Here is a 26,355-nt window from a genome sequence, read left to right as displayed (position 1 = left end):
GCTATTGAGGAGCTAAAATAACTTGCTGTTACTTTTCTTCCCTGACTATCTCATTTGTGCTTATCTGGAACCAAATTATTAAATATATTCCCCGAGTTTAAGAATTGGGTGCCTTGATGTTTGATTCTTTCCTGTTGGTGACCCTAAGACACGGTGGAGCCTGGGCAAGATAGACCCAGTCACTAGTACTCTCCTATTTGTCTTTTTCTGGAGGTGATGAGGATGACTATCATCTTGGTGTGCTCCAACAGGAAGGGATCTTGGAGCTGAAAGCAGTTGGAATAAGTGCTTTGGGGTACTGTGGAGGAATATGGTAGAAAAATTGCTTTGGAGAAGGTGATTTAAACAGCGGCTACCTTGCGTACAAGATACAGATAGTTCTGCCTTTCTAAATAGCGGTAGGCAGCAGCACAAGGTGGTTTGTCCTGCATGTCCTGTGCTACCAGTTTGAAGGAGCCTGTTTGATTTTTTGGGGAGGTTTGTGGTTCTTGTGAATTTCCTTGTGTTTATTTCTAATAGTCAGATATGTTACATAGGTGATGCATTGCTTTTCCTTAAGGATGTCTGCTGCTTTTTTTTTTGCCCTCTGACTCTACATCACCCACTTGCTGTCTTTTTGGGTCAGCCTTTGCCCTGCCCATACCTGGTAAGTCCTTTGAGACACTCTGCTCCCTTTCATTTGACTTTGCTTCTTTCTGTTTTTTGTTCACTGTATTTTCTTCCTGCCTCTATCCCTTGTTGCACCAGATACTGGCTACATTCTCTAGTGTCTACAGTAGTGTCTTGAGATGCACTTTATCTACTAAACCTTTTAAAGATAACTTGTAGTGGAGATGGTGGAAAGAATGAAAAGCTCATTGCACCCATGGCAGTCTGTGAAGGGAGATACAGCAACTGGTTTGGTTGTCCCAATTTAGCAGCTTGTGGATGTGCTTGGAACATAGTTTGTTGCAAGGCAGAGTAGCAATGGGAGCAGACAGCAGAGGCTGGCAAAAACCTCCTCAGCCAATTTTGTTGCAGAAGATACTTACCATGGAATTGCTTCTCAAGGAAGAAGAGCATCCCCTATAAACTTAAATCTTAGTTTAACTTGGACAAGTGGATATCTTCACTGGAGGGAATTCTGCTGTTGAGAGAGCCTGTAGAACAGTTGCATAAAATCTTTGAGAAGCTGCTTTTCTCAATTAGAATGGAAAATAATGAAATTATGAGACTTTTTTTGTTCTTTTTTTTTTTTTTTTTTCCCTTTATAATTTTGTGGCTAGGTTGCTACAGCTCATGGTTCATCACAGATATACTAGGTGTATCACCTAGATCAGAAAGTCTGCAGATAGTTCAGGATGTATGTAAGTACTACTTGGGGCAAGTATCCCTCTGTACTTCTTTCTTTATGATCTATTGTTTAATCTGATGGCTTTAGAAAATTGCAGAAAGAGGGAACCATGCAGAAAAAGAATCCAGTCACAGTCTAGCCTGAGGGCATTGTTGATTGATAGAATAATAATTTGTTTAACAGTGATATTGATTATATAAATTGTCTAGATAACATCAAAAGAAGTTCAGGCATGGCCTTTTCCCTTTTGAGAGGTGGGCTGTTGCCTGTTCTCTCTCAAGGCAGAGATTTCCTAAGAGATTGTGTGGGGTAACATCGTAAATAGTTGCATTTGCACCGTGCTGAGAGTCAGAGTTGTGCAGAGTATTGTTCTGTAGCTGTGAGAGGGGAGCTCCTTAAGGCTAACTTTAAGGCTGGAAAAAAAAAATGTTCTTATCAGATCATATATTGAAATTTGAAATTCATTTTCTTGTGGTCAGTTTGTAGTATTGAAAATCCTCTTCTGCTTTCATGAACGTCTGTTATGCACAGGATAATGTCACAGTTTAATCTCTACAGATAAAAAAGGATTTTTTTTTTTTTCCCCCCCTTTTGCTGGAGTCTGAGATGTCTAAAGCAGTGACGTGTAAAAGCTATGCACCTAGAAAGTTCAGGATCTGCATAAGGCCCCAGATAATTCTCTGAAGTAGAATCTTTTCTGTCCCTTCTGCTGTGGTGGCAGAACTGAGTAGAGCAGCAGCAGCACCGTGCTCTAGAAGAAGACTGAGTTTGTAAAATAAGACAAATTTTCTGATACCTGGGATTCCTTGAATTTGATTGTGAATAGTGCTGAGTTACTTTTCAGCTAACTGACTCCCAAGTCTCTTTTTGGCAGGTTACTATTTGCTGTTGCCTTCAAATAGCCCCATTCCAGGAAACTGTGCATAGTACTTGATCTCCTATTTCGGGGGGGGGGAGTGGGGGGGGTGTGAATGTTTTCCTTTGCAGTATAGTATGTGTTCATACGTGTAATGTGTACATGGAGAAAAATTGTGATGTCACTTTGTATTTAATGCATTTACCCTAAAACAAACAGTCTTCAAAATACCTTTTTTTTTTTTTTTTTTTTTTCTTTCTTTCTTTGTTCCTTTACAGGTGTTACAGGTAGCACGGAATGCTCCTGTGGACGTAATCATTTTACGTGTGCTGTCAGTGCTTTTGGTGAATGCACCTGCATCCCTGCTCAGTGGCAATGTGATGGAGACAATGACTGTGGGGACCACAGTGATGAAGATGGTTGCAGTAAGAATACCATTCTTGACTTGTGTTTTTGAAAACTGAATGTCTTAGCTTTTTCTCTGCAGGTCCTTCTTTGTTTTACAGGCACATCCTAGTTTTTGTATGACAAATGTTTAAGACTGTAGATGACGTACTTTTGACTGACTTCAGTACTCAGAGTCTAACAGATCCAGTGGTCTACTGACATAAAGCACAGTGAAAGCCTGGCTCTGCCTTTCGCAGTTGGTTTTAGATGGCTGTTAGTTGAGAATGTTTTAGAGGAAGAGGGACAGAGAGAAGTACTGCTTTGTTTCCCACCCTTGCAAAAGTGCTCTCTGTGAACTAAATTATATGATTTTGCTATAAATATTAATGGAAAATAAATAAGCAGTGTGAAGAAGAGTATTGGGGGTGTCTGCCCTCTTAAGTAACATTCTAATTTCTGTCCTGGCTGTCCTATGAAGGTAGGCAAGATACGCACTGTAATCAGCATTCATTGGTCTTGGGAGCACGTTGAGAGAGTTGAGAGCAGTTGCCTTGCAGCTACTGTGTATCTGCAGAGTGTCAGCATCTGTGTGGCTGAGCCCACCTACATGAGAACTGGTAAGAAGTGTCACTCTTAGTGGGTTTAGCACGATACAGATGAATAGAGAAGGCCTCTTTCCCTGGAGCCACAAGTAAGTTGCTTTCTTACCTCATCTCTTTGGATTCCACAGACGCTGGTAGAATTGAAGGGTGGGAAAAAAGGCCTGTTTTCTTGCAACTCCTTTCCTGAAAGTTTCCCTAGAGCTGAAGATTTAAGGTTCCTGTCAGTGAACATGACTGAGGAATTTATCTTCCTCTGTTGGATGTTTTTCTAGCCTTCCCTGGATTCCACTGTTGACTACTGTAAGGAAAGGAGCTTTCCTCATCTTTGAAATATTGTTTTGGAGAATGTCTTCATCCTTAAGTGTAGAAGATCTCAACCTAGCTTTGTGAAATTTGTTTCCTTCCCACTTCTTGTTTCTCATAATTTTGCAAATAGTGAGCAACGTGGAAGACCTTGGGTGAAAAACGGAGTTTTGAAAAATAGGTTACGTGCACACTGAGGTGATCAGTGTTTGGTTTAAAGACGATTAGTGAAAGGGTTATTGGGCAAAGAAGTGACCTTAAGTGAAGAAATCGAAGAAAGTGGAAGGAAACCCTGCATCTTTACATTCAGTGATGAAAAGTGCAAATTGAGAACTTGCCATGCTCAAGAAAGAGGAGATGAGGATCTGGGAACTGAAGAAATAGTATTAAAAGAGCGGGAGAGAGTACTCAACTGCACAGGCTGAAAAAGGAGAAGTTGAGCAGGAATAAGGGGCTTGGGGAGGTAAGGCATATCCAATAACTAAACTGGTTTTGCTGGTTTCTTACTGAGCACAGAGGAAGATGATTGATTTTTTTGGTGGGTTTTTGCAGGGTGGGAGAGGTTGGGTGGTTGTGTTTTTCTTTTTAGGGAGAGGGTGTTGATGTGTTGTTTTGGTTTTGGGAGGGGGGTTGTTTGTAAGGGGAAGTCATGCTTCACAAATCTATTGGAACACTGTGGAAGAGTCAGTAACAATTCAGACAAGAGATACTTGTTGGTAAGGTCTACTTTGTACTTCAACAAAATCCAGCAATGAAGGTTTTTAAACTAAGTAGACAGTGGTAGGATTGGGAGGGGGAGGGGCAAGACCTTCCATAGGAACTAGCAGCAGATGGTTCAGAGCTAAAAAGAGTTGCTTGTTCATACAACATGTGCTTAAGCTGTGGGTCTCCTTGCCACAAAACATTGATTCTGAAATTTCAAACGTTCTCAGAAAGCAAGCTGACAAGTTTATGGATGTGAAATCCACTGAGGGCTGTTACAGATGAATATGCCACCTCTTGTTTGGGAAGCCTTTGTGTCACAAATAGAGGCAGACTTTGTCTTCTGAGGAAGAATGCCTACTTGCATGCTATGATCTTAACACTCTTCTCTTGGCATCTGCTGTCACATCGTGTCTCTCTCTGTGGCCCAGGTGAGAGGAACCTTTTGGTTTTGCACAGTAAAGCTGTGGTTATGGAGTATCCCTAACATATAAAGGAAATCTGGCCCATATGGATTTGAACGGAAGCTGCGCAAAATAGGGAGTATTAGTGAACTGTGATCCATCTGCTGATGCTCTCAGGCACTGGAGGTTGAGAAGTATGTAAAGTAGAGGCAGACCACCAAGTGAGGCAGAGAATGTAGGAACTGGGTTTAACTTCTGCTTTCTTTAATTTACAGTTTCTAACAAGGCAAAAGGAGGAATAAGACTGAAGCAAAGGAAACTGTGTAGAAAACAGCATGTTTAAGATGGCAATGTTTAAACATCTCATTCAGAATACAACTAGTGCTGTAGGTCTCTGCAATTTAGTGAGAAAGGCGAGCTTGCGTGTACAGAGAAGGAGAGTAGATTAGACAAGATGTGAGGGCAGACAAAGAGCTGAATTTATACAGAGTAGAAAAGTAACTCAAGGGGAAGGACTAGAATATGAGCTGCCTTTTTAAATATTGCGCTGTAGTAGAATAAATACGAAGAGGAGAACTTTTTCAGCTGACAGCCAGACGTTCTTGGAGTGCAATTTAGTGGAAAGAAGAAAGGCAAAATAAAAGCTAAGCGATGGGGTTAAGAACTCTATAGAAATGTTAAATGCATGGCTTCAGCACGAGATTGCAGTGGAGGGACCCTAGGAATACTTATTGCATTAAGTCTGCTGAATCTTGCTCCGAGTAGCTGCTCATTACGAGTTCAAGTACGTGATGCTTGCACATAGTACATGAGAATGGTCAGTTCACAGAACCTTGGGTCCTCAGATTAAAGTCTAATGATCTTCTGACTGATCTAGCCAGGCCCCTTTGAGCCCCGCAGTGGGTGTCAAAAAGACTGTTGTGGTTTAGCTCTAGTCACCACACAGTTGCTCACTCTTCCTCCCCCTCTCCAGTGGGATGGAGGAGAGAATTGGAGAGAAAGGAAAACTTGCGGGTTGAGATGAAGACAGTTTACTAGAATAACAAATGAAAATGACAATAATAACAAAATATAAGGATACTAAAATAGACAAAACAAATTATGCACAATTTCTCACCACCCGATGTCTCAATACGAGTACAGTCTGTCCCGAGCAGCAATCCCCAAAATGAAACTGAGCAGCAAGCAAAGGAGCAAGAGGAAAAGATACCCTGCCCTGGCCAACCCCCACTTATATACTGAGTGTGATGTTTATGGAATGGAATACTCTCTTTGGACAGTTTGGGTCAACTGTTCTGGCTATACCATTCCCAGCTTCTTGCACCTGCACATCAGTGAGACTTGGAAAGTTGGGCAGTGTCCTTGGTCTCATTAGCAACAACTCATAACATCTGTGTGTTTATCAACATTCTTCACATGGGAAATCCAAACCACTCCAGCTACTGAGAGGAAAATTAACTCCATCCCTGCTGAAACCAGGACAGTTGTCCTGATGAAATAATACTACAAGCCTCAGATATATTAAAGGCCTAGTTAAAAAACTAGTGAGATTCCTCAAAAACCTTGGGGCTGGTCTTCATGCTGAAGTGAGCCCAGTGGTTTGTTCTCACTCATGAGCCTAAGTCTGTGCAACCACTTATATGGACCCTTCTGAGATGCTAAAGCTGTCAAGATTCTTTTTCAGCAATGTATGGAAGTACAGCTCTGAGTTTTAAAGAGAGGAATTATAATATCATCAAGTAGATGTCTGTGATCCGAAGAATGAACAAAAGTGATTGCAAGGAATCCCACATTTCCACTGGTCTACTGCAAGCTAGTTTTACAGAGTTACAGGATTTTCTCTCTTCTCCTGTGAATGTCGTAACTTTCCAGAGAAATAAAGCTGCAACCATGCTGGTTTTAAGGTCTACTTTTCCTTCAGTGTATCTGCTCGTATGTATATTGTAAGCTGATACAATGACAAGAATGAGTTCCTGAGAGAGTTCTGTCTACTTCCTTGAGAAAGGGAGAGAAGAATAGGAAGACAATGAACTGCTGGACTTCTAATAAAGCAAGAGAGTGAAACCTGAGGTGAGGGGAAAGGTGAAAATTACTTCAGCAAGTCAAGATTCAGTCTTGCCTCTGTGTCTGTATAGCACTGCATGGGCTTGAGTAGTTGATTGGAATTTACTACATTTTATATTAATGGAATTTTCTAGCCTTAAAGTGTAATCATTTCAAAGAATGACAGACAACTTGAAATGCACTGTGTGTTTAAAAAAAAAAAAAAAAGCAAGATACTTGGCAGTGAGTGAGAGGAGGAGTTGAAGCTATGAAAAACAAGAGCAGACGCAGGGAACATTTCTTCCTTTTGAGAGAGATTTTCAGTTTTGAGATAAATTCTTAAGATATTGTATGTTTGGGGTTTTGAAAGGTTTTATTACGAACTATAACAAATTCCCACTTTTTGAGTCAGTTGCACTAAGTTTTTTCCTCAACAGTTACCCTTTCTGCACACCCCAGACATTTTCCACTTGTATTGGTTTCCTTGGAATGTCTGCCTCTCATAGGTATTTTCCCATAGTTTCAGGGAGGGCCCTGCCTCTGCTTACCTGGCTGTGACAGCAACTGTTTTCCTTGCAAATCTGAAGCCCCGCTGTGATGGGAGCCAGTTATTCCGTGACATGTTTGCTTCCTGCTCTGGATCATGTTTACAAGCCAGAGTGCTGTAGTAATAGTAGTAATAAGCAACCTCCCAGCTGTCGTGCCAGCTTCATAGACTTTCTCTGGTGTCAGCTCTCTGGCTTGCTGACAGTGTCTGGCTTGGAAGCCCTTGCTACACAGGCACAGAGTAGCTCAGCTGCCTTCCTGCCTCATGCCAACAGAGGCTGCTTTGGACTGTCCCTAACGAAAGCCGCATGCAAGCGGAGGAATGGTTTTCATTCTGCCCTCCTGCATGCACTTTGAAGTCCACCGTGGTGTGAATGAGTCTTACTTCCTGTGGCAAGGGTGAAAGGACAACTGAGTAAACTTGGCCTGAGGATTGATAAATAGTTCTGTTTCTTGTAAGATCTGCCAAATCCCCTCGTAACCATCCCCCAGTAGAGCCTTCTTACTCTGAATTGTGCATCTGTATGATACCTAATCAGCTTGTAGATGTATAGCCCCTTGGGACACAGTCTTGCTTGCTTAGCTCCGTGCACTGTTGTACAATACTTTTTCATTTAAAGGAACTGAGGAAGAATCTACTCCTTTTACCTTGCAGCTTACTGAAAGTGGTCTGCTGTTCCTGTCTTATCAGGAAACTTAGGCGGTTCCTGTTGAGCTACAACCCATTCAAGCCCAGGAGAGGGTATCTTCTTTACCAGGAACAGGGCTATCAGTATAGCCTGCTTATCAGGATCACAACAAAAATTTTTGAGGTTATGTGAGGACAAAAATCTCACAAGTCTTCTGCTAAAGTTAATGGAAGCTTTAAAAGATTCATCTTTCCTCTGCCCTTCACTTAATCACCAGTGTTGAGCTCAGGTGAAGCTTCAGTTTTAAACTTAAAGTTTTACTAATTAGGAACTCCTGACAAGAATTTTAGTTTCTCTTGAAAAGACACCTGTTCCCTATCTGGAATCATATTTCATCATTTTATTGATGTGTATGTGTTTCCTTTAAAAGGTATGAGAATTAATGCAGTGCCCCCTCAGGCAGAGCAGTTGTGATCAAAGGACTGTGAAAGATTGGATGCCAATACTCTTTTGAAAAATTTATTTATTTGTTTTTTGTCTTTTGCCCAGCAACATCCTTAAATACAGTTCAGCAGTGCCACTGGAAACATTTGACGTTATTCTGGAAATAGATTTTTCTGAAATGTCATTAGTAAAATGGAGTGTGTCCTGTTTCTTCCTGAGAGTGGACTAACGTCCTTCATTCCTGTTTCTGGACTATCTGCCCACTGTGCTACGGACCTCAGCAAACAGATCGATGTTTGTGTGTATGCATGCGCTCATACATATGCATTGGTGTGGACATAGCTGGGGATCAGTTTGCAGTTGTCTGTAATGTAGATAGCATTAATTTTTTTTTTTTTTTTAGTTTATTTTTTTTAAATTAGCTTCTCATTCTTCACATGACTGAGAGTTTATGTAATTAAACAAGCAGTATTGTTCAAACAACTGCACTCCAGAGCTCTGGACACCATTTGCTTGCTGTCCTTGGGTACAAAGCAACCTGCTCACTGCAGGCAACAGGGATAAAGTGTTCAAAGGACAGTAGGACGTGATTCAGTCTGCATTTCACCTTATAAACTTCCCTTTTCCCCCCGCCCTCCCCCTTCCCCTTCTGCTCAGCCATAAAAGAGCGCCCTGTGTAATAGGAGTTGGGAGAGGGGGAGGAACAGCAGGCTTATGATAGACCTAGCTTTACTGAAACCTTGGATGATGTCCAGTGTGACTTGTGCAGAGGGATGAGCTCAGGGAAATGGTTGGAAGTTCAAAGGCCTTTTTGTATTGCTCGCTGTCAGTTGACAGATGTGCTCTCTTGCCCAGCCTGGCTCTTCCCACCAGCTCCCCTTCCTTGGGCTTGTTCCCCATCCTGCATCTCTGCTCTGCCTAGAGAGACAGGCTAGTCCCTGTCTGTCTGGGCATTTGTCTGTCTTCAGCTCCATCCTAGCACTTGCCTTTGCTCATCTCTTTTAGGAAAATATGTGTCTTTGCACAGATATGGAGAGAACAAGCTGGAATTGAGCAGCGAGGCAGGGGATGAGGCTTAACAGTGTTTACTGTTGCATTACCTAATATTGCTATGAGTAGTGGTGAAAGCATGTTAGTGCAATCTGTGATTACTTTCTCGTCAGTGGAAACTGTGCCTGTGAAGGACTTGAAGCTTCCTTTGGAAGTAATAAATATCCTTCATTTCACAGGTTGGGGAAGTAAGGTTAAAGAGACAGAACTGTCCCATCGTCATGTAAGCATCCATATCAAGCTGGGAAGAGAATATATAGGGATTCTGTTTCTAGTCTTCAAGATGCTAATCCAGCTTCTCTAGAGAGGTCTTGCTCCATCTCTGACAGCAGAAGGAGTTCTTACTGCTTGATTTGTATTGCCACGTACTCTTCTTAAGACTGTTGTTGGAATAACATGGAAGTGTGGCTTTTAAAATGAGTTGAAACAATAAAGTATGCTTACCAAATTGTATAGCTGCTCCATGTCAGCACAAAATATAGCAGAGGTTGTCTGAATGTCCGAAGTGTGACCTATTAACTTTTGAATTTCCTCTTAACTTTAAATTTCCAAACACTTCGGGTATATTTACAATGATACTAAACATTACCTCTGGGCTAGTGGTATGCCCTCAGCTTTAATTCCATAGGAATAAAACTCATCAAAATACAAAATATAAAGGACCAACAGAAGGGCTGAATAGCAACAACCCTGAAGCAAAGGGCTGTAGGATGGAACTGAAGCCTGGTGTATTTACAATGAATAGAAGGAAACACAAGAATGTTTCTATGTAGGCTTTTTAATGGGGACCAAGGGATCGTGGTCTGGGAGGGCACAGCTGGGAAGACGGGGTTAGGAAGGGACTGCCCCCGTGTGAAAGATGCTACCAGAATCTCTTGCATTTTCCTTTCAGGCTTCTGTTTGTGACCATTATTAGATTCAGGTTATGAGTTTACATAGATCCCTGCCCTGATCCCATTGGCAATTCCTCTGCTCTAGGAGACATCAGTCTTCATTCATTAGTTTGGGGGCTTTTTTTTTTTTTGTCTTAAGTGGGTTTGTGTTTTTTCTTCCTCCTTTAAAGGAGAGCTCCTGTAGAGGGGATTTATCTCCCCCCTGGTGTTGTCTGGGTTGGCACACACTTGCTGTCTGCTGGGGTGGGAATTAGGTCCTCTTTTGTATGTGGCAGTTTCTCCCTCTTCCCCCTGCTCCCCCTCCCCATGCTTGAAGCTCAATTTTTATATTTAGGGGGAGTATGAAATTGGCTGAACTGCTCCCTGTAGGGGTGGAATTTCATTTTGTGTCGTTACCTCATGAAAGGGATGCAGCAGTTCAGTGGGATAATGGTATCGGCTCTGAACCAGCGCTAATGGCCTAACCCTCCGGGAGCCTGAAGTATTCTCCCCTGGAGAGTCAGCATGCAAATTCCCTTCCAGGCGGCTCCTGTGCAGTCCTTTGGTGATTAGTCACGCTGGGACTGAGGAGAGCAGGCAGAAAAGCATATGCTGGGGGGATGGTCTTCGTCCTGAAACTGCAGCTGAGGCCGGGGAAGGTTTGCTCAGCGCACAACGTATGGACGTTGTGCCTGGGGGAGAGAGGGCTGGTCTGTAGAATGGACCCTCTGAATCAAAAAATCTGTCTTGGTTTTGTGTGGGAACTGGACTGTTTTCGCCTTCTGGCTGCCCTGGGGAAGAAGGGGAAGCTCCCTCTCTGTTTTGTTGCAGCAGCACAGGGGTGCTCAGAGACAGTGCAGTGTAAGGAAATGGGTCAGCCATTGAAAGACCAGGGTGCTGTCAAACCTATGGGGTGAAAATACAGATTTGTATGCTTCCATCTCCTTCATACTTCTCTGGGGCCTAGAAGTGGCTGGATCTGACCTGGATGTATATCTGCATGGGGCATCTTGAACATGATAGGAAGAACCTTTTCCAAGGGCCAGTGACAGATTCTGTATTTTGTAACGTAGTGCAGGGTTCAGCATTCAGAGCAGTGACATCTGCAGTGATATCCTCTCAGATACAGAGATGCCTACACCTGACATGGTGCAGGAATGGCCAAGAAGATGATCTGAATTTGTGGTTAGGAAAAGAGATGTTAGAGAAAGTCTGAATTTAACTGCACTATTATGTGCTTAGGATAGGGGGCTTTTAGGACAGGAGGCCCTTGGTGAGAAATGGTGGAGTACTTGGTGTAGAGAGCTGTGAATGATTCTGTGTAGCGCAATCCATGCTGCTTTCACAGGACATTGGCAGCAGTCCTCAGCCAAGGGGAAATGGAGGGTTGAAGAAGCTGGAAAAGCTGAAAATGTGACTATTTGTCCTTATTAAATCCTCCTCCTTGTGTATGTGGCTGCTGTCTTCACCTTCTTCTTTTACCCCCTCCCCCCCACCCTCCCCTCCCTTCACGCTCCCACCTCCAGGATAGCGTTGGCAAGGGAAGAAGTAGCAGTATAGCAGAAGAGGGCTGGCCTGCGTGGTGACAGATGGGAGATACTGTCGGCAGGCTGGGCTGGGATGAAAGGGTTTTGAGCAGTAGCCTCTCCAGCCCTTGTCCCTTTGCATTGCTGAGCTAACCTTATTCTTTCAAGAACACACCTGTCAGGAACAGCCTTGTACAGCCCCTTCCCTACCACAGCTGGCAGCACTTAAAAGCATGAACCTCCCAGGGCTGAGTGTTCCTCTCATCTGTTGGGGTGAAGGACAGGGCTGATGCTCCTCCTTGAATTCCAGCTTTGTGGCTCCAGGCCTCTTTGAACACTATGGATTTGTGGTTCCACTCCATTGGCAGCAGGCTCCTGTGTAGGCAAGCATCATTTGATGTCTGCCCCCTTCCTCTGTCCCTTCTGGAGACTTCTAGCAGGGTTTAGACTCTGTTGCCCATACCTGAGGCACAGTGGATTATCCCCAGCAGTGGATTGCTGCCTCTAAGCTTCTCCTTGCAGGTGTTTTAGACAAAAATACTGGCAGAGTCCCCATGCTGGAGCACACACTGTAGCATGTACCTTGCAAAATCTTGTTCCCAAAAACATTGCTTCTGATAGTTCTCACTCTAAAGAACTCACTATGTGATAGAAACAGGATGGACTGTACTGGGAAGCATGCTGGAAAGATGTTGATAATGAAATTTTGCTTGTTATGAAACAAGTGCAGTTATGGGAGGACAGCAGCTCTGGGATGAAAGAGAAAAAAGGAACTCAGTGGGGGCATTGTGGCAGCTACTTTGTTGTGGAAAGGTCAGTGCTTCTCTGGGGAGGAGAAGCTGCCAAGCTACAGATCTACCCTGGGCCCCCATCTAAGGGACAGCTCTTCCTCATGACTTTAAACTTTGTCTTTTGTTTCTAAGATGTGTAGCCCTCCTCCCTCAGGAGGGAACTTCACTTTCAGGAAGGAAGCTGGCTGCAGCTCCATGAGGTGTTTCTTTGCTATTGCAGTGTTGCCCACTTGCTCCCCGTTGGACTTCCACTGCGACAACGGGAAGTGTATCCGCCGGTCCTGGGTCTGCGATGGAGACAATGACTGTGAGGATGATTCTGATGAACAGGACTGCCGTAAGTCACCTCTCTGAGAGGAAAGGGTGGGTGCAGTGCCTGCCTGCCACGCTCGGGGAAAGTTGACCCTTTTTATTACAGGAATGCAAGAGTGTATCCACTGAATCAGACCTTTGGCTTGTAATAAGATATATCCTGCCTCTGACAGAGGTGTGTACCTGATGTCAGTAAGCCCTGCCGCCTTGGCACCTGGCTTGCGCTTCAGCTGCCTGTCCTGGGGGAGGGGATGCTTCTCTGCAGCTGGAGAACCGTTTATGCCCTGCAGCCTTGTAAGTTAATGTCCCATAAAGCACTTCCCTGAGCTGAGCTCTTTGTGTCCTCGCCTGTTCGTGGAAACACCTAACCTCTGCCAAATCCTACTGAACTGCCTGTCTGGCTGACTTCCTGTGGCCTCAGGTTCCACTGTCTGACTTTACTGCTGTCCCCAGCATCCTCTCCCTTCAAACAGGAGAGGGAGGTGCTGTAGGGATGCTGCCCATACAGAAACAAGTTACCCTGAAAGGTGACTCTTTGCTGCCATGTGAGGCATCATCTTCAGAACAGCTGCCATGGCAGGCTGCTAGCTGTGAGCACTGCCGTTGTGCCTCTGCAGATTATTACAATGGAGAGAATTTCGCCTGAGTCTTTGGAGTTCGGTCCCCTCCTTTCCCTTTGTGTTGAGGACAAGGGTTACTTGTGGTTGGCTTCCATTAGGCAAAAGGTATTCAGGGATACAGTTTTCCTTCTCCACCACAATTTGTCAGGTCCATACTTCGCAGCACATGCGAGAGAACCAGCGTGTTATGTGGCACTGGAGCTTCAGCTTCTCTGAAACGATACTTGCTTCTAGGGCTGGCATCAGGCTGCAGTCAGGAGTAGAACTGTTTTGCTGTCTGGTTGAGATGGTTGCAGCTGCTTAATAAGCATCAGTCTACAGCCCTTGAATTCTACAAAAGTTGTGTGTGTGGTGCTCCGGAGTGGCTCTGATGGAAGAACCACATCTCAAGAAATGCAAAAATAAAGCTCTTGGCTGTAAAGTATTCCATGTGCAATACTTGTGGGAAAATGAATTCACTTTTTGATCAGTATGCTCCTGATCTTTGCCTGCCCTTTTGGGCAAAGGGCTGGGAAGCAAGGTTCAGGAGTTTAACATCCTATGTGATGCTCTAGATCACAGGACTAAGCGCAGTTTTCCAGTCTCTATTCAAAAATTTTCATGAAAGAAAAGGTAGGTCTTGATCTGTTTGGTCTTCTGTTTGTCAGAAAAAGTTGGAATGCCCTCATATCGAAGACAACAATGGAGAAGGGCGTGATCAAAAGATTTGGAGGCTAATGAAAGGAGAAACACAAGATTCTGTGAACAAGAGACTCCTAGGAGGTTGTTCAGACTAACGCATAACCATAGGAGGATTTCTGTTGGATTGAGGTCCTCAGGTGCTAATTTTGCAGTCCATTTCCTTTCCTCACTAGTCTGCAGATGAGCTTCCTTAGAAGACTGGCAAAGAGAGTGGAACGAGGCTGCAAATTACTGAGGCGTTTGGAAGAGGAAGTTTAAATTTTCTCTCTCCTCTTTCAATGAACTTTTCCTTTCCTTTGAAGGTAGCTTTGGCATTGTTGTGAAAAGAAGGTGGAGATATAATTCTGTAATTCTACCGGTAATTATTTTTTAAATGATGATAGAGCCTATTAATTCCTTTGAAAAGGGACCTGGGTTGCTTTTTTTTTTTTTTTTCTGTGCAGGGATTTCTTGAGCCTGGCTTCGGGCTGTGCTAGAATACCAGCACAGGGTAGTTGGCTCCATCTCATTGTTGCAGGTACTTCCTCCAACCCATGTTCTCAAGTTTCAGTGTGCTATGCTATTGACTTGCAGATGGAGTGGAAGAGAGAGACTCAAGAAATCTCACAGTGGCCATCCTGCTATTGTTAGAGGAAGGGAAATCAGCTCTCCAGTATTGCAGGTGTCCTTGGAGGACAATGTTGCTTGATTTGTAACACATCACAGTTTTGGTGTCCTGCAAGGTAAATCTTCTTGCCTTGCCTTCACCTTATCTCCATTATGTCCCTGTAGCTCCACGGGAGTGTGAGGAAGATGAGTTCTCATGTCAGAATGGATACTGCATCCGCAGCCTGTGGCACTGTGATGGTGACAACGACTGTGGTGACAACAGTGATGAGCAGTGTGGTGAGTGATGTGGCCCTACAAATACTGCCCTGCCAGTGCTTTAAAAGTGGTTGCACAGGCTCCCACCTGTGGAGTTTTAGGATCACCTGCATGGCAAGGGCTTCCAGCTGGCTTGTCTGGGCTGGGCTTGTGTGATATCCCATTCCTGGGGCTGGTTGCTTGGGATCTCAGGCTGTGTGGCCTACCTGCCAGGCAAAAATCACTTGAGCCCTGTTATTCCTTGACATGCCGTTGTGAAGTCTTGTAGATCTATTTTGAATCCAGTGTGCTGTGTCAGTTAAATGAACAATGATGATTTTGTTCAGGCGCTGCTGACATGCACATGTATGGTTTAATGAGCAGTCTTGTTTGTGGGTACCCTAGGAGCTTCAGGAGTATGGTGCAGTTGTTTCCTGTGTACGCTGAAAAAAGCCAAGGCTTTGTTTGCATTGCTGTCCCTGCAGATATGAGAAAGTGCTCGGAGAAGGAGTTTCGTTGCAGTGACGGTAGCTGTATAGCTGAACACTGGTTCTGTGATGGTGACACAGACTGCAAGGATGGCTCGGATGAAGAGAATTGCCGTAAGTGCTCTCCTTGCTTTCAACCACAGGAAATAGCCTTTTGGACCTGCTCCTGTCTTGGAGTTTGGCACATTTTCTGCAGCAGAGATCAAAAAACAAGTTAGTCCTGCCTGTACTGGCAGCTGTGTTGCCTACCCCAGAGGGCACAAGAGGATGGTGTATCTCTTGTGTTACCTCACAGGCATATGTTGTCAGTGCCTGGCTGCCTCTCTGTTCCTTCCCATGGCTGTGTGACCTTGAGTCAAAGCAGGAGGCTTATGCTTCACTGAATACAGCTCTATATAAAACTGTAGGAGTTGGGGGAAGGGGAGAAAACTATTCCCTTCTTTTTCGTTTTGTCTGATTCCTTTCTGAAATTTCTGGGGAGCTCTGCCCACTGACAGCGTCCTCAGGAACTGCACGTCCCCAGCTGGAACACTGCAGGGGCTGCCTCCCTGACCAACCTCTCTTCACTCGGTTGCTTTATGTAGGACGTCGTGCAAAAAGGGTTGATAGGATAAGTTAGCTGGAAGCTGATTTGACTGACGAGGAACGGGGACCATAAGAGACCACAACAGTTGTTTTCTTCTCCACCTTCTCACAGACTTGTAGCAAGTGGGGCAGGAGTCTATTATGTCCCTTCCTGACCCCCACCTCCTCTCTCCTGTGTCTGTGAGTGCTGTTGGTGTCTGTGGAAGTTGCAGCGGTCCCTTCCCCCACCCTGCTCTCAAAGGCATTTTGCAGAATTTGTTCTAGATAGCAGGAAACTTCTGGGAGGGGGATCAGGGCTGCCAGCTCCTGAAGGGCAGGGGGAGTGGATGCATGGGGGAGTTGTCTTTTTATCTCTCCAGATAATGAGAGTTGGCAGAGAGCCAAGGGCTGCAAATGTTTCTAAGCCAGGAAAGGGCTCTAAGAGGAAGCCAGCCTCTCTCTTCCTTTCTCCCTCTCCCTTTCTCGCTCCCTCGCTTGGTGCTTCCCTGCAGGCCATGAATAGGCCTGGGGAAGGCAGGGGAGATGTTTCAACCTTGCCTCCTATGGGAGTGAAGGGGCTCCCAGAACTGATGCCCCTGCTTCTCTGAGCTGGAATGCTTCTCCAGTCCTCTCTGGCAGTTGTCTCTATAAGGCATTTTGAGTAACTCACTAAGAAGCTCAGTTTGGCTGCTTCCTTTTCTCTTATCTTCTTGCATGTGGTTGTCATCTTTTCCTTATCTCCAGCCCTGCTTGTCATTTATCTAGGACAAGGTGGGACTACATTGGTTTGTTTTTTGTTTTTGTTTGTTTGTTTGTTTATTTTTAATTTTTTTTGTATGTTTCTTCTGGGGGGTGTGTTATAGCTGAATCACACTACATGAGAATTTAAGTCACTGACTTCATTTTTTCCTCAAGGAGATCCAAACACTGCTTTCAGGTTCCTTTGGTGAGGCACACATTTATACACATTTTAGTATCCAGCCACTGGATACTCACTGAACTAAAGCTCTTACTGCATGCCTGCAGGCTATGCCCACTACATCAGGTTGGAGAGGCAGACATAATTCACTTCCCAGACTGTCACTCTTTCTTTTCCCTTTTGTTTAATGGATTTATTTTCAGAGCTTCTCAGCTGGAAGACTGATATCCTTCTCTGGGCAGTATGAGAAGAGGTGTCAGATTCTGTTGTGTGAGACTCAAAATATTTTCCATCCCTTTCTACATAGTGTACTGTTGAACAGAGAACAGTGGACAAATCCTTAACTATAAGTTCGTCGGGTTTTGCCCAGGGTCATATATCTGGTAGTGCTCCTTGCTGATAAGGCACACTTTGTTTTGGTGACAACTTGAGAGGAAAGGGAGCGGGGAATCCTCAAAGGTCGGATGCAGACCTGGGCAACCTTGCTGCTTGCTTGCTTCCTTTGGTCTTCAAGTGCTTATTTTTGTGAAAATCTTGAAGAAATCATTCCATACTTTAACCTTGCATTCTGACATGCCTCAATCCTTAGTATAGAGCTACCCCAAATGGTATCTTTATTTTTCCATCTGGTTTTGTATCTACTTTTTTCATGTTTAATAAACAATTTAAACACTTTCTAGAGGGCACTAAGACATAATGTCTCAAACATAAGACAGGGGTGACACTCTTGGATCCTTTTTGTTGCTTTCCTGTCAACCCTTCCTTTTTTGTATCTGTTTCCATCTCTAGAACTTAATTACTCTTGAAAAGTTAGTGCTTATAGACTAACGTTCTATGTATTTTTTAAAAAAATATTTTATTTTTAGTGGATTGTCTGCACAAGTGTCTTTATATATATAGCTTTAGCCTGCCCCTCAGTGAAGTTCCTCTCAGTAATACAAGTCATGCAGAGACAGGCAGCAGTAGCTAGTAATTTCCAACATTGAGTACTTGCTAGTCCATTATTAGACTGAGAAGGTTGCATCTAAACTGGATTATGCCCTGTCACTTCAAGCATTTTTTCTTTGATTCACTTGTTAGCATCAGATGTTCCAGCTGCCACCTGCAGCTTGGAGGAGTTCCAGTGTGCATATGGACGCTGCATCTTGGACATCTACCACTGTGATGGCGACGATGACTGTGGGGACTGGTCTGATGAATCTGACTGCTGTAAGTTAGTGCAGGGTGATACACTGATTCAAGCAAACTTAGATGGATTTTGCATTGGCTGGAGACAGGTTGTAGGGTAGACAGCAATCTAATTGTTCACATGTAAGCGGACTCTTTCATGTTTTTATTATTTCTTTTTTTAACTTGGGAAAATGAGAATGGTGATGGGAGTCACTGTGTAGTCAGCACATTCCTGCATACCGAAATTAAAGCAGTTTGCAGGAGAAACCTATTCAGGATGAAGTTCCACAATAGTGGAGTGTAAGGGTAGTGGTGAGGGGCTTTGGGGATGTTATTTTGGTCTGAGATTGCTCTTTATGTTCTTTATCATCTCTGCAGCATCTCACCAGCCTTGTCGCTCTGGAGAGTTCATGTGCAACAGTGGCTTGTGCATTAACGCTGGCTGGAGGTGTGATGGAGATTTTGACTGTGATGACCAGTCAGATGAGAGGAACTGCAGTGAGTGCTGGGAACTGGTGCAAGTGTTCAGTTTCTGTGGATGCAAAAGAATGTTTGGGACTGTTAGATTTGAAACTGGATCTCTTCTGATACTTCTTGCTCATCTAATATTCTGGTTTTTGGTCCCTCAGCTACATCTATGTGCACAGCTGACCAGTTCCGCTGTAAATCAGGGCGCTGTGTCCGTTTGTCCTGGCGTTGTGATGGGGAAGATGACTGCTCTGACAACAGTGATGAGGAGAACTGTGAGAACACAGGTTTGGCCTGCTGCCTTGCTGCTTATAACTAATGTTTCCAGCCTGGAGATAATAGGTAGTGAAGTTTCTTTTGGATTACTTCACTGAGTTCAGCCTAGAGTTTCTGTCCTTCCCAAAGAATGGGATCTATAGAGTCTTACATGGTTGCAAACAGGTGCAGGTGTGTGTGCTTAAACTAACTTAAGTGATGGTGTTTTCTCGTCAAATATCAGATCTCTGTATCTTCCTATCCTATCCCTACACTATGAATTACCAGAGAGCTCTGAGACGATTCCATTCAGACTTGGAAACATTAATAGTGTGCAAAGTTGCTACCTTTGTCAAATGGACTATGTAGAACTCATGCCTTCTAGATAGTTCTGGATAGCTTTCACATTGCCTTGTGAAATTGCCAAGCAGTTCTAGAAGACAGCGGAATCAAAAACGGCATTTTGTGGAAGTGAAGGACAAAGCCTTTGTTTTAGAAGTTAAGGGTGTAATCTTCCCCTTAGATATTTGCTGGGAGTCTCTCTTTCTAGTAATAATTTTCCAAATAACCACTCTTCTCGGTAATATTGCTTATGGGGAAGAGGAGGGTTTCAACAGTCCTTAGTGTTATGGTAGGATTCAAGGAACGTCTAGAATCTTCTGTTTTCCTTAAACCCTTTAGGATGTCTGTAGGCCTTGTTGAGGAATACTGTGTACTGGTCCATTAATTCTTCTCAGTGAGTGGAGCCCAGCTGTGTATACTCACCCTTCTGGATCAGTGTATTTTAAATAGTGGGTTTAGGAGTGACAAAAGGGATTTATGAAACTGTACCACTTGTGTGAGTCTGTTGAGGAGGAGAGAGTGGGTGTTCTACAAGGACAGATGAGCTCAGAGGACCTTTGTAGCCACTTGAGAGCAGCTGCTCTAGGTTCATCAGTGTAGTGTGCAGAGATGGTGGTGATCCTGAAAAAAGCAGTTGTACTTAAAGACAAGCCGGTAACCCTGCTTCCTCATCCTGATAACAAAGATATTTGGAGGTATTGAAAGAACAGTTGTCACCCAGAAGCCAAACTTCCAGACCCACTGAAATTCCTCAAATCTCCACCTCAAACCAAACCCAAGGTGGTTGAGTTATAGCTTTTGTTACTGTGAGGTTGGTTGTGCAGTTCAGCATTAGGTCTATGGTGATAGTCAGCAGGTAAAAATTAACTCAGGGGTTCCAAGCAGAATGTGTACCGGCTTGTCTAAGTGAAGTAGTGTGTTGTCTCACTGTCTGTAGCAAGAGTTAAAATTTTGTGTCACCTCTTGGATTTAGAGCAGAATTATGTTTTTATTGGCCATAGATAGAAGATTCCTGGAATACTAGGAGATCAGCTGATATAAGGATCTTTGTTTCATATGACAAATGCAGTGTAAGTTTTAGAATCCTTCATAAAAAGCATTCCTGTGCTTTGAAAAGTGAATCTGCGTGTCATTTGGCTTTATGTTCCCAGTTGGTGTGTCTATTAGTTCTTATTTGTACTTCTTGTCAATCTCACAACTACCCTTTTCCATGCTGCTTATAGGCAATCTGCCAATCTAATTGTTTCTTTGCTGATAACTGTATTGTCCTGTTGTATTCCTAGGATTATCAGAGGGTGATAATTTGAAAACCTCTAACCAATTCAGCTTAAGAGGTACAAGACATAAGAGGCAACAGGACAGTGCAGTTATTGCTGAAGAAAAAAAATCAGATTGGCAAAGTCCCTACAAACAGCATTACTTTACTTACAAGAATTCTGTAGAGCCTCCCTGCCAACAGCAGTAGTTGAAGCGTGTAGCTCATGTGTGAAATCCTGTTGCCTGAGCTCAGATTTCAAGGATGGATGTAAATCTCATTCCAAGTCCATCACTGTGCAGTTAGGGCTGGACAAGGCGCCCATTCCTAGGCAGGTTTAAGATCCATAGCCATACTTGGATGACATATCAGATGATTAAAGTGAGGAACTGACTCCTCTCTTGCACTTACTGAGTAGGGTTGTGGAATCTGGAGCCAGTACCTTCCAGTCATTCTGAGAGAAACTAAATAGCTGAACTTCCCAATAAAGCAGCGTTGGACTCAGTCTGGTGGAGAGTTCACAAGCTGCCAAATCAGCATAAAGATATGTGGAGCAGTAAAGAGTGCAAGATGAGCTGAACTCAGTGAAAGAGTCGTGGATTTGTGCTCATATGTAAAGTTTGTAACAAATCTTTAGAAAATGTTCTGTATCCATTTCTTCACCATGACTTGTTCCATCAGTAAGCTGTGGTGTGCTTACTTTCTCCTTCTTCTATTGCAGGGACTCCTCAGTGTGCCCCCGACCAGTTCCTGTGTGGGAATGGGCGTTGTATTGGCCAGAGGAAGCTGTGCAATGGTGCAAATGATTGTGGAGATGGCAGTGATGAGAGCCCGCATCAAAACTGCCGTAAGTTCTCCAAGCTCAGTCTTAAACATAAATAGAGGAAGTGATGTGTGGGAATCTATCTGGTATTGCTGAAGCATGTGTGTAAGGAAGAAAGCCTGAGTTGTGATAACGGGAGAGAGTTGAAGACTGAGGAAAATTACCTTGGTAGTTTTGTTAGTTAGACACTGCAGACAAAGAATAATGAGGAGAGGATTATAATCTCAGGTGTCAAAGTTTGTCTGCAGAGATAGTGAATCCTAAAAGCACGTTATTTGGAGTTCTGTTGTTCAGTTTGGTTGTGGCCTGTAGTGGAGAGTTCTAACTGCAAAGAGGCAGCTTCCAGCGCAGCCTCTGTCCTCCCGCTCTTGCTCAACCTGTTCTGAAGGGCAACTGCCGCCTAACAGCTGAGGACACAAGCAGCTGCCTTGTGGTTTCAGCTCAGTTATCTTCACGTGTTCCGTTCGCAGGTCCACGAACAGGGGAGGAGAACTGCAATGTCAACAATGGTGGTTGTGCTCAGAAGTGCCAGATGGTACGAGGGATGGTGCAGTGCACCTGCCACACAGGTTACAGGCTCCTGGAAGATGGCCGATCGTGCCAAGGTGAGTTTTTGGAGCAGTAGCATCCTCCCTGCTGTTTTGATGTACTTGAAGTTGATGGCTATGATAGGGTGCAAATCAGAGCAAGAAAGCAGAAGCAAACCATCAGTGAGATTGCCTGGCTTGTTGATGATCTAATGGTAACTTTCTCCCTTTGTCGGTAATGTGCAGATGTAAATGAATGTGCTGAGGAAGGTTACTGCAGCCAAGGCTGCACCAACAGTGAAGGAGGTTTCCAGTGCTGGTGTGAGCAAGGCTACGAGCTGCGACCTGACAAGCGTAGCTGCAAAGCTCTAGGTAAAGAAGAGTTCAGCCTTATTCTAGTGTGTATGTGTTGGTCCGGTTCTCATAATTTTGTCTCAAATGCTTCATTAGCAGCATTATGTTGTTCACCGAGCCAACATGAGGAAAGGGAAATACTTGGATTTGTATTAGATATGCTCAGGTTGTTGGAGAATGCTTGTGAAAATTTTGTGTGATATCTTTTTACCGTGGGGAAGATACTTCAGTGTTTCCTTTCCCTGCCAAGGGCAGCCCTTGCCTTCTTTTCCTAGTCCCATGCCATTCCTGGTGACCCAGACCCGGAGACAAAACCAGTTGCTTGCCTCTGTCTCTGTTCAGGAGGTGTCTTAACCTTTCCAGTTGGTGAGGTTGTATCACATCTCCCTGTAGTTTGATCCTTGGTGCTGGTCACCAGTCCTGGATGCTGTGAGTGGCTACTGTATGGACATCTGCTGTTTCTTAAGGGCATCTATACACTTGCTTAACTTTATTCCTCATCTCCTCTAATGTGGGAGCTGAGGAGTTAGAAATTCCATTTAAAGAATTAAGATTTCATTAGGAATTCCCCTAATGAAATCCATAAAGGATACTGATACTGGGGAGATTTTGTTGGGTTGTGTGTTTTTTTTATTTTTTATTTTTTATTTTTTTGTGGTGGTGGTGTGGTTTGTTTTGTGTGTGTTTGGTTTTGTGGGTTTGGTTTTTTTTTTTTCCCTCTCCTCCCCTCTGCGCTGGAAGTGCCTACTGAGTTTGTATCTGGCTGAGGCAGATTTTAACTGTGTCTTGTCTGTGATAGAAGATGTGGTAGAACATGTGTGTTTGTATGGCTGAGAGATGGATATAGGAAAAGGAAACTATAGTCTGGCTGCCTACTGGTATGGTTTCAGAGGCTGAGATGAGGCAGGCTTAGGTGGGGCCTGGAATAATAACTTCTTGCTGAGTGAATGTTTGCTAGGAGGTTTAAAACTGCTCATCTTTGAGTTAGGACTGTGTATTGAGGATGTGAAAACAGCTCTCTGAAGTGTTTTACACTTGGGAGTTGATTTCTTACTGCCAGTACTGCAAAACTGTGTTCTAGGACTTGGTGCAGAGGGAATAGTAGGCAGAACCCTGTCAAAGTATTGAAATGCTGTCTTCCCCTATATTCTCAGGGCCAGAGCCAGTGCTGCTGTTTGCCAATCGAATTGATATCCGACAAGTGTTGCCTCATCGCTCCGAATATACGCTGCTCCTGAACAACCTGGAAAATGCCATTGCCCTTGACTTCCACCACAGCAAGGAACTGGTGTTTTGGTCTGATGTCACTCTTGATCGCATAATGAGGGCCAATCTGAATGGTAGCAATGTGGAAGAGGTGGTTTCCACAGGGCTGGAGAGCCCAGGTGCGTCACCACAAAAAAGGCAAAAGCCTGGGGACTGACCATGGTGTTAGAATAGGGGTGGGTGAGTGGAGAAAAGTGGGTACCCAGAATTCAAAATGGAGTGCATCTCCCTAAGCAAGGGGATGAGTTGGATGGAATGGCTATGGGATCAGTGGCCCCCTGGAATTAATTGTGGCTGATGGGGGAAGAGACAGGACTGAACTGGGCCTCTCCTGGGGCTGAGGGGGAAAGAGAACTATTTTTATGAGCAGATCCTGCTCCTGGTTTCATTCTGTGCTTAATTCTCCCCTGGAGATAGGTGGACTTGCTATTGACTGGATCCATGACAAATTATACTGGACAGACTCTGGGACATCTCGAATTGAAGTAGCAAACTTGGATGGCACTCACAGGAAAGTGCTTTTGTGGCAGAACCTGGAGAAGCCCCGAGCAATTGCCCTGCATCCTATGGAGGGGTGAGTGAAAACTTAGAACTCCGGTGTGCTCTCCATGCAAGTGCTTCCAGGTGAACATTAAAAAAAACCCCGTCCTTGGTCACAAAGGCTGCCTCTGGGCTCAAGCCTTCATTTGGTACTGCCAGTTTGGGGAACCTGGCAATGCTAGAGACCTTCAGAGCCTTAATCTTATTCTGGGGTCTTCAGGTTTCACCAGCCTGAAAGTGCTGGGTGTAACCTTGTTGGCTCTCACTTCTCCCATGGCTGAGACCCAGTCTAATGCTCGAGGTCACAGGACTGATATTGTTTTGCCCTGATAGGGAGTGATGCATGTGAGTGTAGTATGTGAGGCATGAGTTTTCTAGCCTGTCTTTCCCTGCCTCCTCCAGCACTATCTACTGGACCGACTGGGGCAACACTCCCCGCATTGAGTATTCTAACATGGATGGCTCTAATCGGCGCATCATTGCGGATACTCACCTCTTCTGGCCCAATGGACTGACCATTGACTATGCAGGACATCGAATGTACTGGGTGGATGCCAAACATCATGTCATTGAGAGGGCTGATCTCGATGGGCGGAATAGGAAGGCTGTTATTAGCCAAGGTGAGTAACAGGGCTATGTACAGGGAGTGCTCTCTGCAGTAAAGAAGACAGAGTAGCACAGTGCTGCTCTTGAGTTTCAGAGACACTGGCTATTGCTTCTGTGCTTGTCTCATGTTCTTTCACTGGGGGATGAATTCTGCCACCACTGAGGGATGGGGTTTGCTACCCAGTCTTCAGTGAACAGCAGAAAGGAATTGTCTGTTACATTAGTGTAAGGTGGGTTTGAGCAGGTTGACTGTGGCAAGGCCTAAGGGGCAAAAAGAGCTTTCCCTTGTTTCCCTGCTAGCCTGAGTCCTCCTGGACCTGATTATATCCCTGTATTGGATGTCTGTTACAGGCCTCCCGCACCCATTTGCTATCACCGTATTTGAGGACAGTTTGTACTGGACAGACTGGCACACCAAGAGCATCAACAGTGCCAACAAATTCACAGGCAAGAACCAAGAGATCATCCGCAACAAACTCCACTTTCCTATGGACATCCACACACTGCATCCTCAGCGCCAGCCAGCAGGTAACTGCAGGATGGGTAGAGACCCGTTTGAGCCAGTAGAAGACCTCCTACCACCTCCACCTCCGTCCGCAGCTGCCACAGAACTTGCTCCATCTGGCAGTTCAGTTTGGGTTCCTCAGCCCCGGTAACCGGGTGTTAGATGTTACCACAGCTCCCCCTGCTGACACCTGGGAGTGGAGACTTTTCAGTGAGAAATACTTCTGGCTTGTTCGTGCAAGAGCTGTTTCTTGGGAGGGGTGGGAAAAAAAAATCGTAAGTGATCCCTGGTAATGACTGACACCTCCTTTATTCCTCTTCAGTTGCCATAATCTGCTCTAGAAGTGGATTTAGTTATATGCTTTATGTTAAAATTGAGTCCTACAAAAGGAATTAGTGCTTTAGTTTGTACGTTTCCTTATTCTCAATTAACTTTTAGCTAGACAAATTCTTATCCATGTGGGTCTTGACACCTTGGCTGGTGTTTTTCCTTTTCTTTACTCTGCTTTATGCGTGGTTGTTTTTGTCTTTGGCTACTTGAGCAGGGAGAAACCGTTGCGGGGCCAACAACGGGGGCTGTACTCACCTCTGCCTGCCAAGCAGCAAGGATTACACCTGCGCTTGCCCCACGGGCTTCCGCAAGACTAGCAGCCATGCCTGTGCCCAGAGTAAGTGAGGTGGGACCACAGCCTGCGCGCTCAGATGTTCAGCGGGTGGCAGAGGGTTGGCAGTGGGAGTAAGCAGCAGCAGTTGCTTCCAAGGAGATGGATAGACTCAGTTAGTGGTATTAAGGGGTCTGCCAGAGGATGCTTGACCTTTTTAATGCATTCCCCTGTTCTGCGTTCCCATTGCCCTCGCTAGGCTTGATGGGTGGGAATACAGAGAAAGTCCATCCTTGGGCCCTTATTTCAGGGCTGCTGGTGGTGCCGTGCTGCCTGTCATAGCTGATTGTTTCCCTAAAGCTCCCACAGGAGCTGTGTCAGTGGTGAAAAAAAAATTCAGTCCTCTTGATTGCCACAGTTTCTCTTGGTTTGCAACCATGTGGAAGTATTAGGCCAACTGACTCCTAAATTCTCAAAGAGATGTCATACTTACTTGATTTGGAGCAAGACCTATGCCATTCTTTGAATAATATGGTTGAATTTGTTCCCTCAGACAACTCCCTATTACTCTTTTCCCCCTTGCCCACCCACCCCCCTCGGTAATATTTTCCTACCAATAAAATCCTGGGCTGTGACCTGCCAGTGAGAGATTATGTAAGTGGTTAAGGCTGGATGTAGCAGGGAATTGTCTGTGTCTATCATTGTGTTGTTGAACTTAGAGAAATTAA

General features: G+C 44.5%; 1 protein-coding gene across 1 annotated transcript in view; it reads left to right on the top strand.

Moving 5' to 3' along the window:
* Nucleotides 1–26,355, top strand: part of LRP4 (LDL receptor related protein 4) — an 83,107-nt gene that overhangs the window by 37,640 nt on the left and 19,112 nt on the right. Inside the window, exons 2-16 of the mRNA XM_086749615.1 lie at nucleotides 2,468–2,614; nucleotides 12,709–12,825; nucleotides 14,873–14,986; nucleotides 15,430–15,546; nucleotides 17,996–18,124; nucleotides 18,464–18,583; nucleotides 18,715–18,840; nucleotides 21,127–21,252; nucleotides 21,699–21,833; nucleotides 22,002–22,127; nucleotides 23,264–23,494; nucleotides 23,793–23,949; nucleotides 24,318–24,535; nucleotides 24,873–25,049; nucleotides 25,571–25,693. Of these exons, the coding sequence (XP_086605741.1) occupies nucleotides 2,468–2,614; nucleotides 12,709–12,825; nucleotides 14,873–14,986; nucleotides 15,430–15,546; nucleotides 17,996–18,124; nucleotides 18,464–18,583; nucleotides 18,715–18,840; nucleotides 21,127–21,252; nucleotides 21,699–21,833; nucleotides 22,002–22,127; nucleotides 23,264–23,494; nucleotides 23,793–23,949; nucleotides 24,318–24,535; nucleotides 24,873–25,049; nucleotides 25,571–25,693 (2,163 nt within the window). The remainder of the gene's footprint in view (nucleotides 1–2,467; nucleotides 2,615–12,708; nucleotides 12,826–14,872; nucleotides 14,987–15,429; nucleotides 15,547–17,995; nucleotides 18,125–18,463; nucleotides 18,584–18,714; nucleotides 18,841–21,126; nucleotides 21,253–21,698; nucleotides 21,834–22,001; nucleotides 22,128–23,263; nucleotides 23,495–23,792; nucleotides 23,950–24,317; nucleotides 24,536–24,872; nucleotides 25,050–25,570; nucleotides 25,694–26,355) is intronic.

This window comes from Chlamydotis macqueenii, chromosome 5 (assembly GCF_036417535.1).
Source record: "Chlamydotis macqueenii isolate bChlMac1 chromosome 5, bChlMac1.mat, whole genome shotgun sequence".
In the NCBI taxonomy this organism is placed as follows: domain Eukaryota; kingdom Metazoa; phylum Chordata; class Aves; order Otidiformes; family Otididae; genus Chlamydotis; species Chlamydotis macqueenii.
Note: the sequence above shows the minus strand (reverse complement) of the source record. Positions and strands in the feature narration are given on the sequence as shown.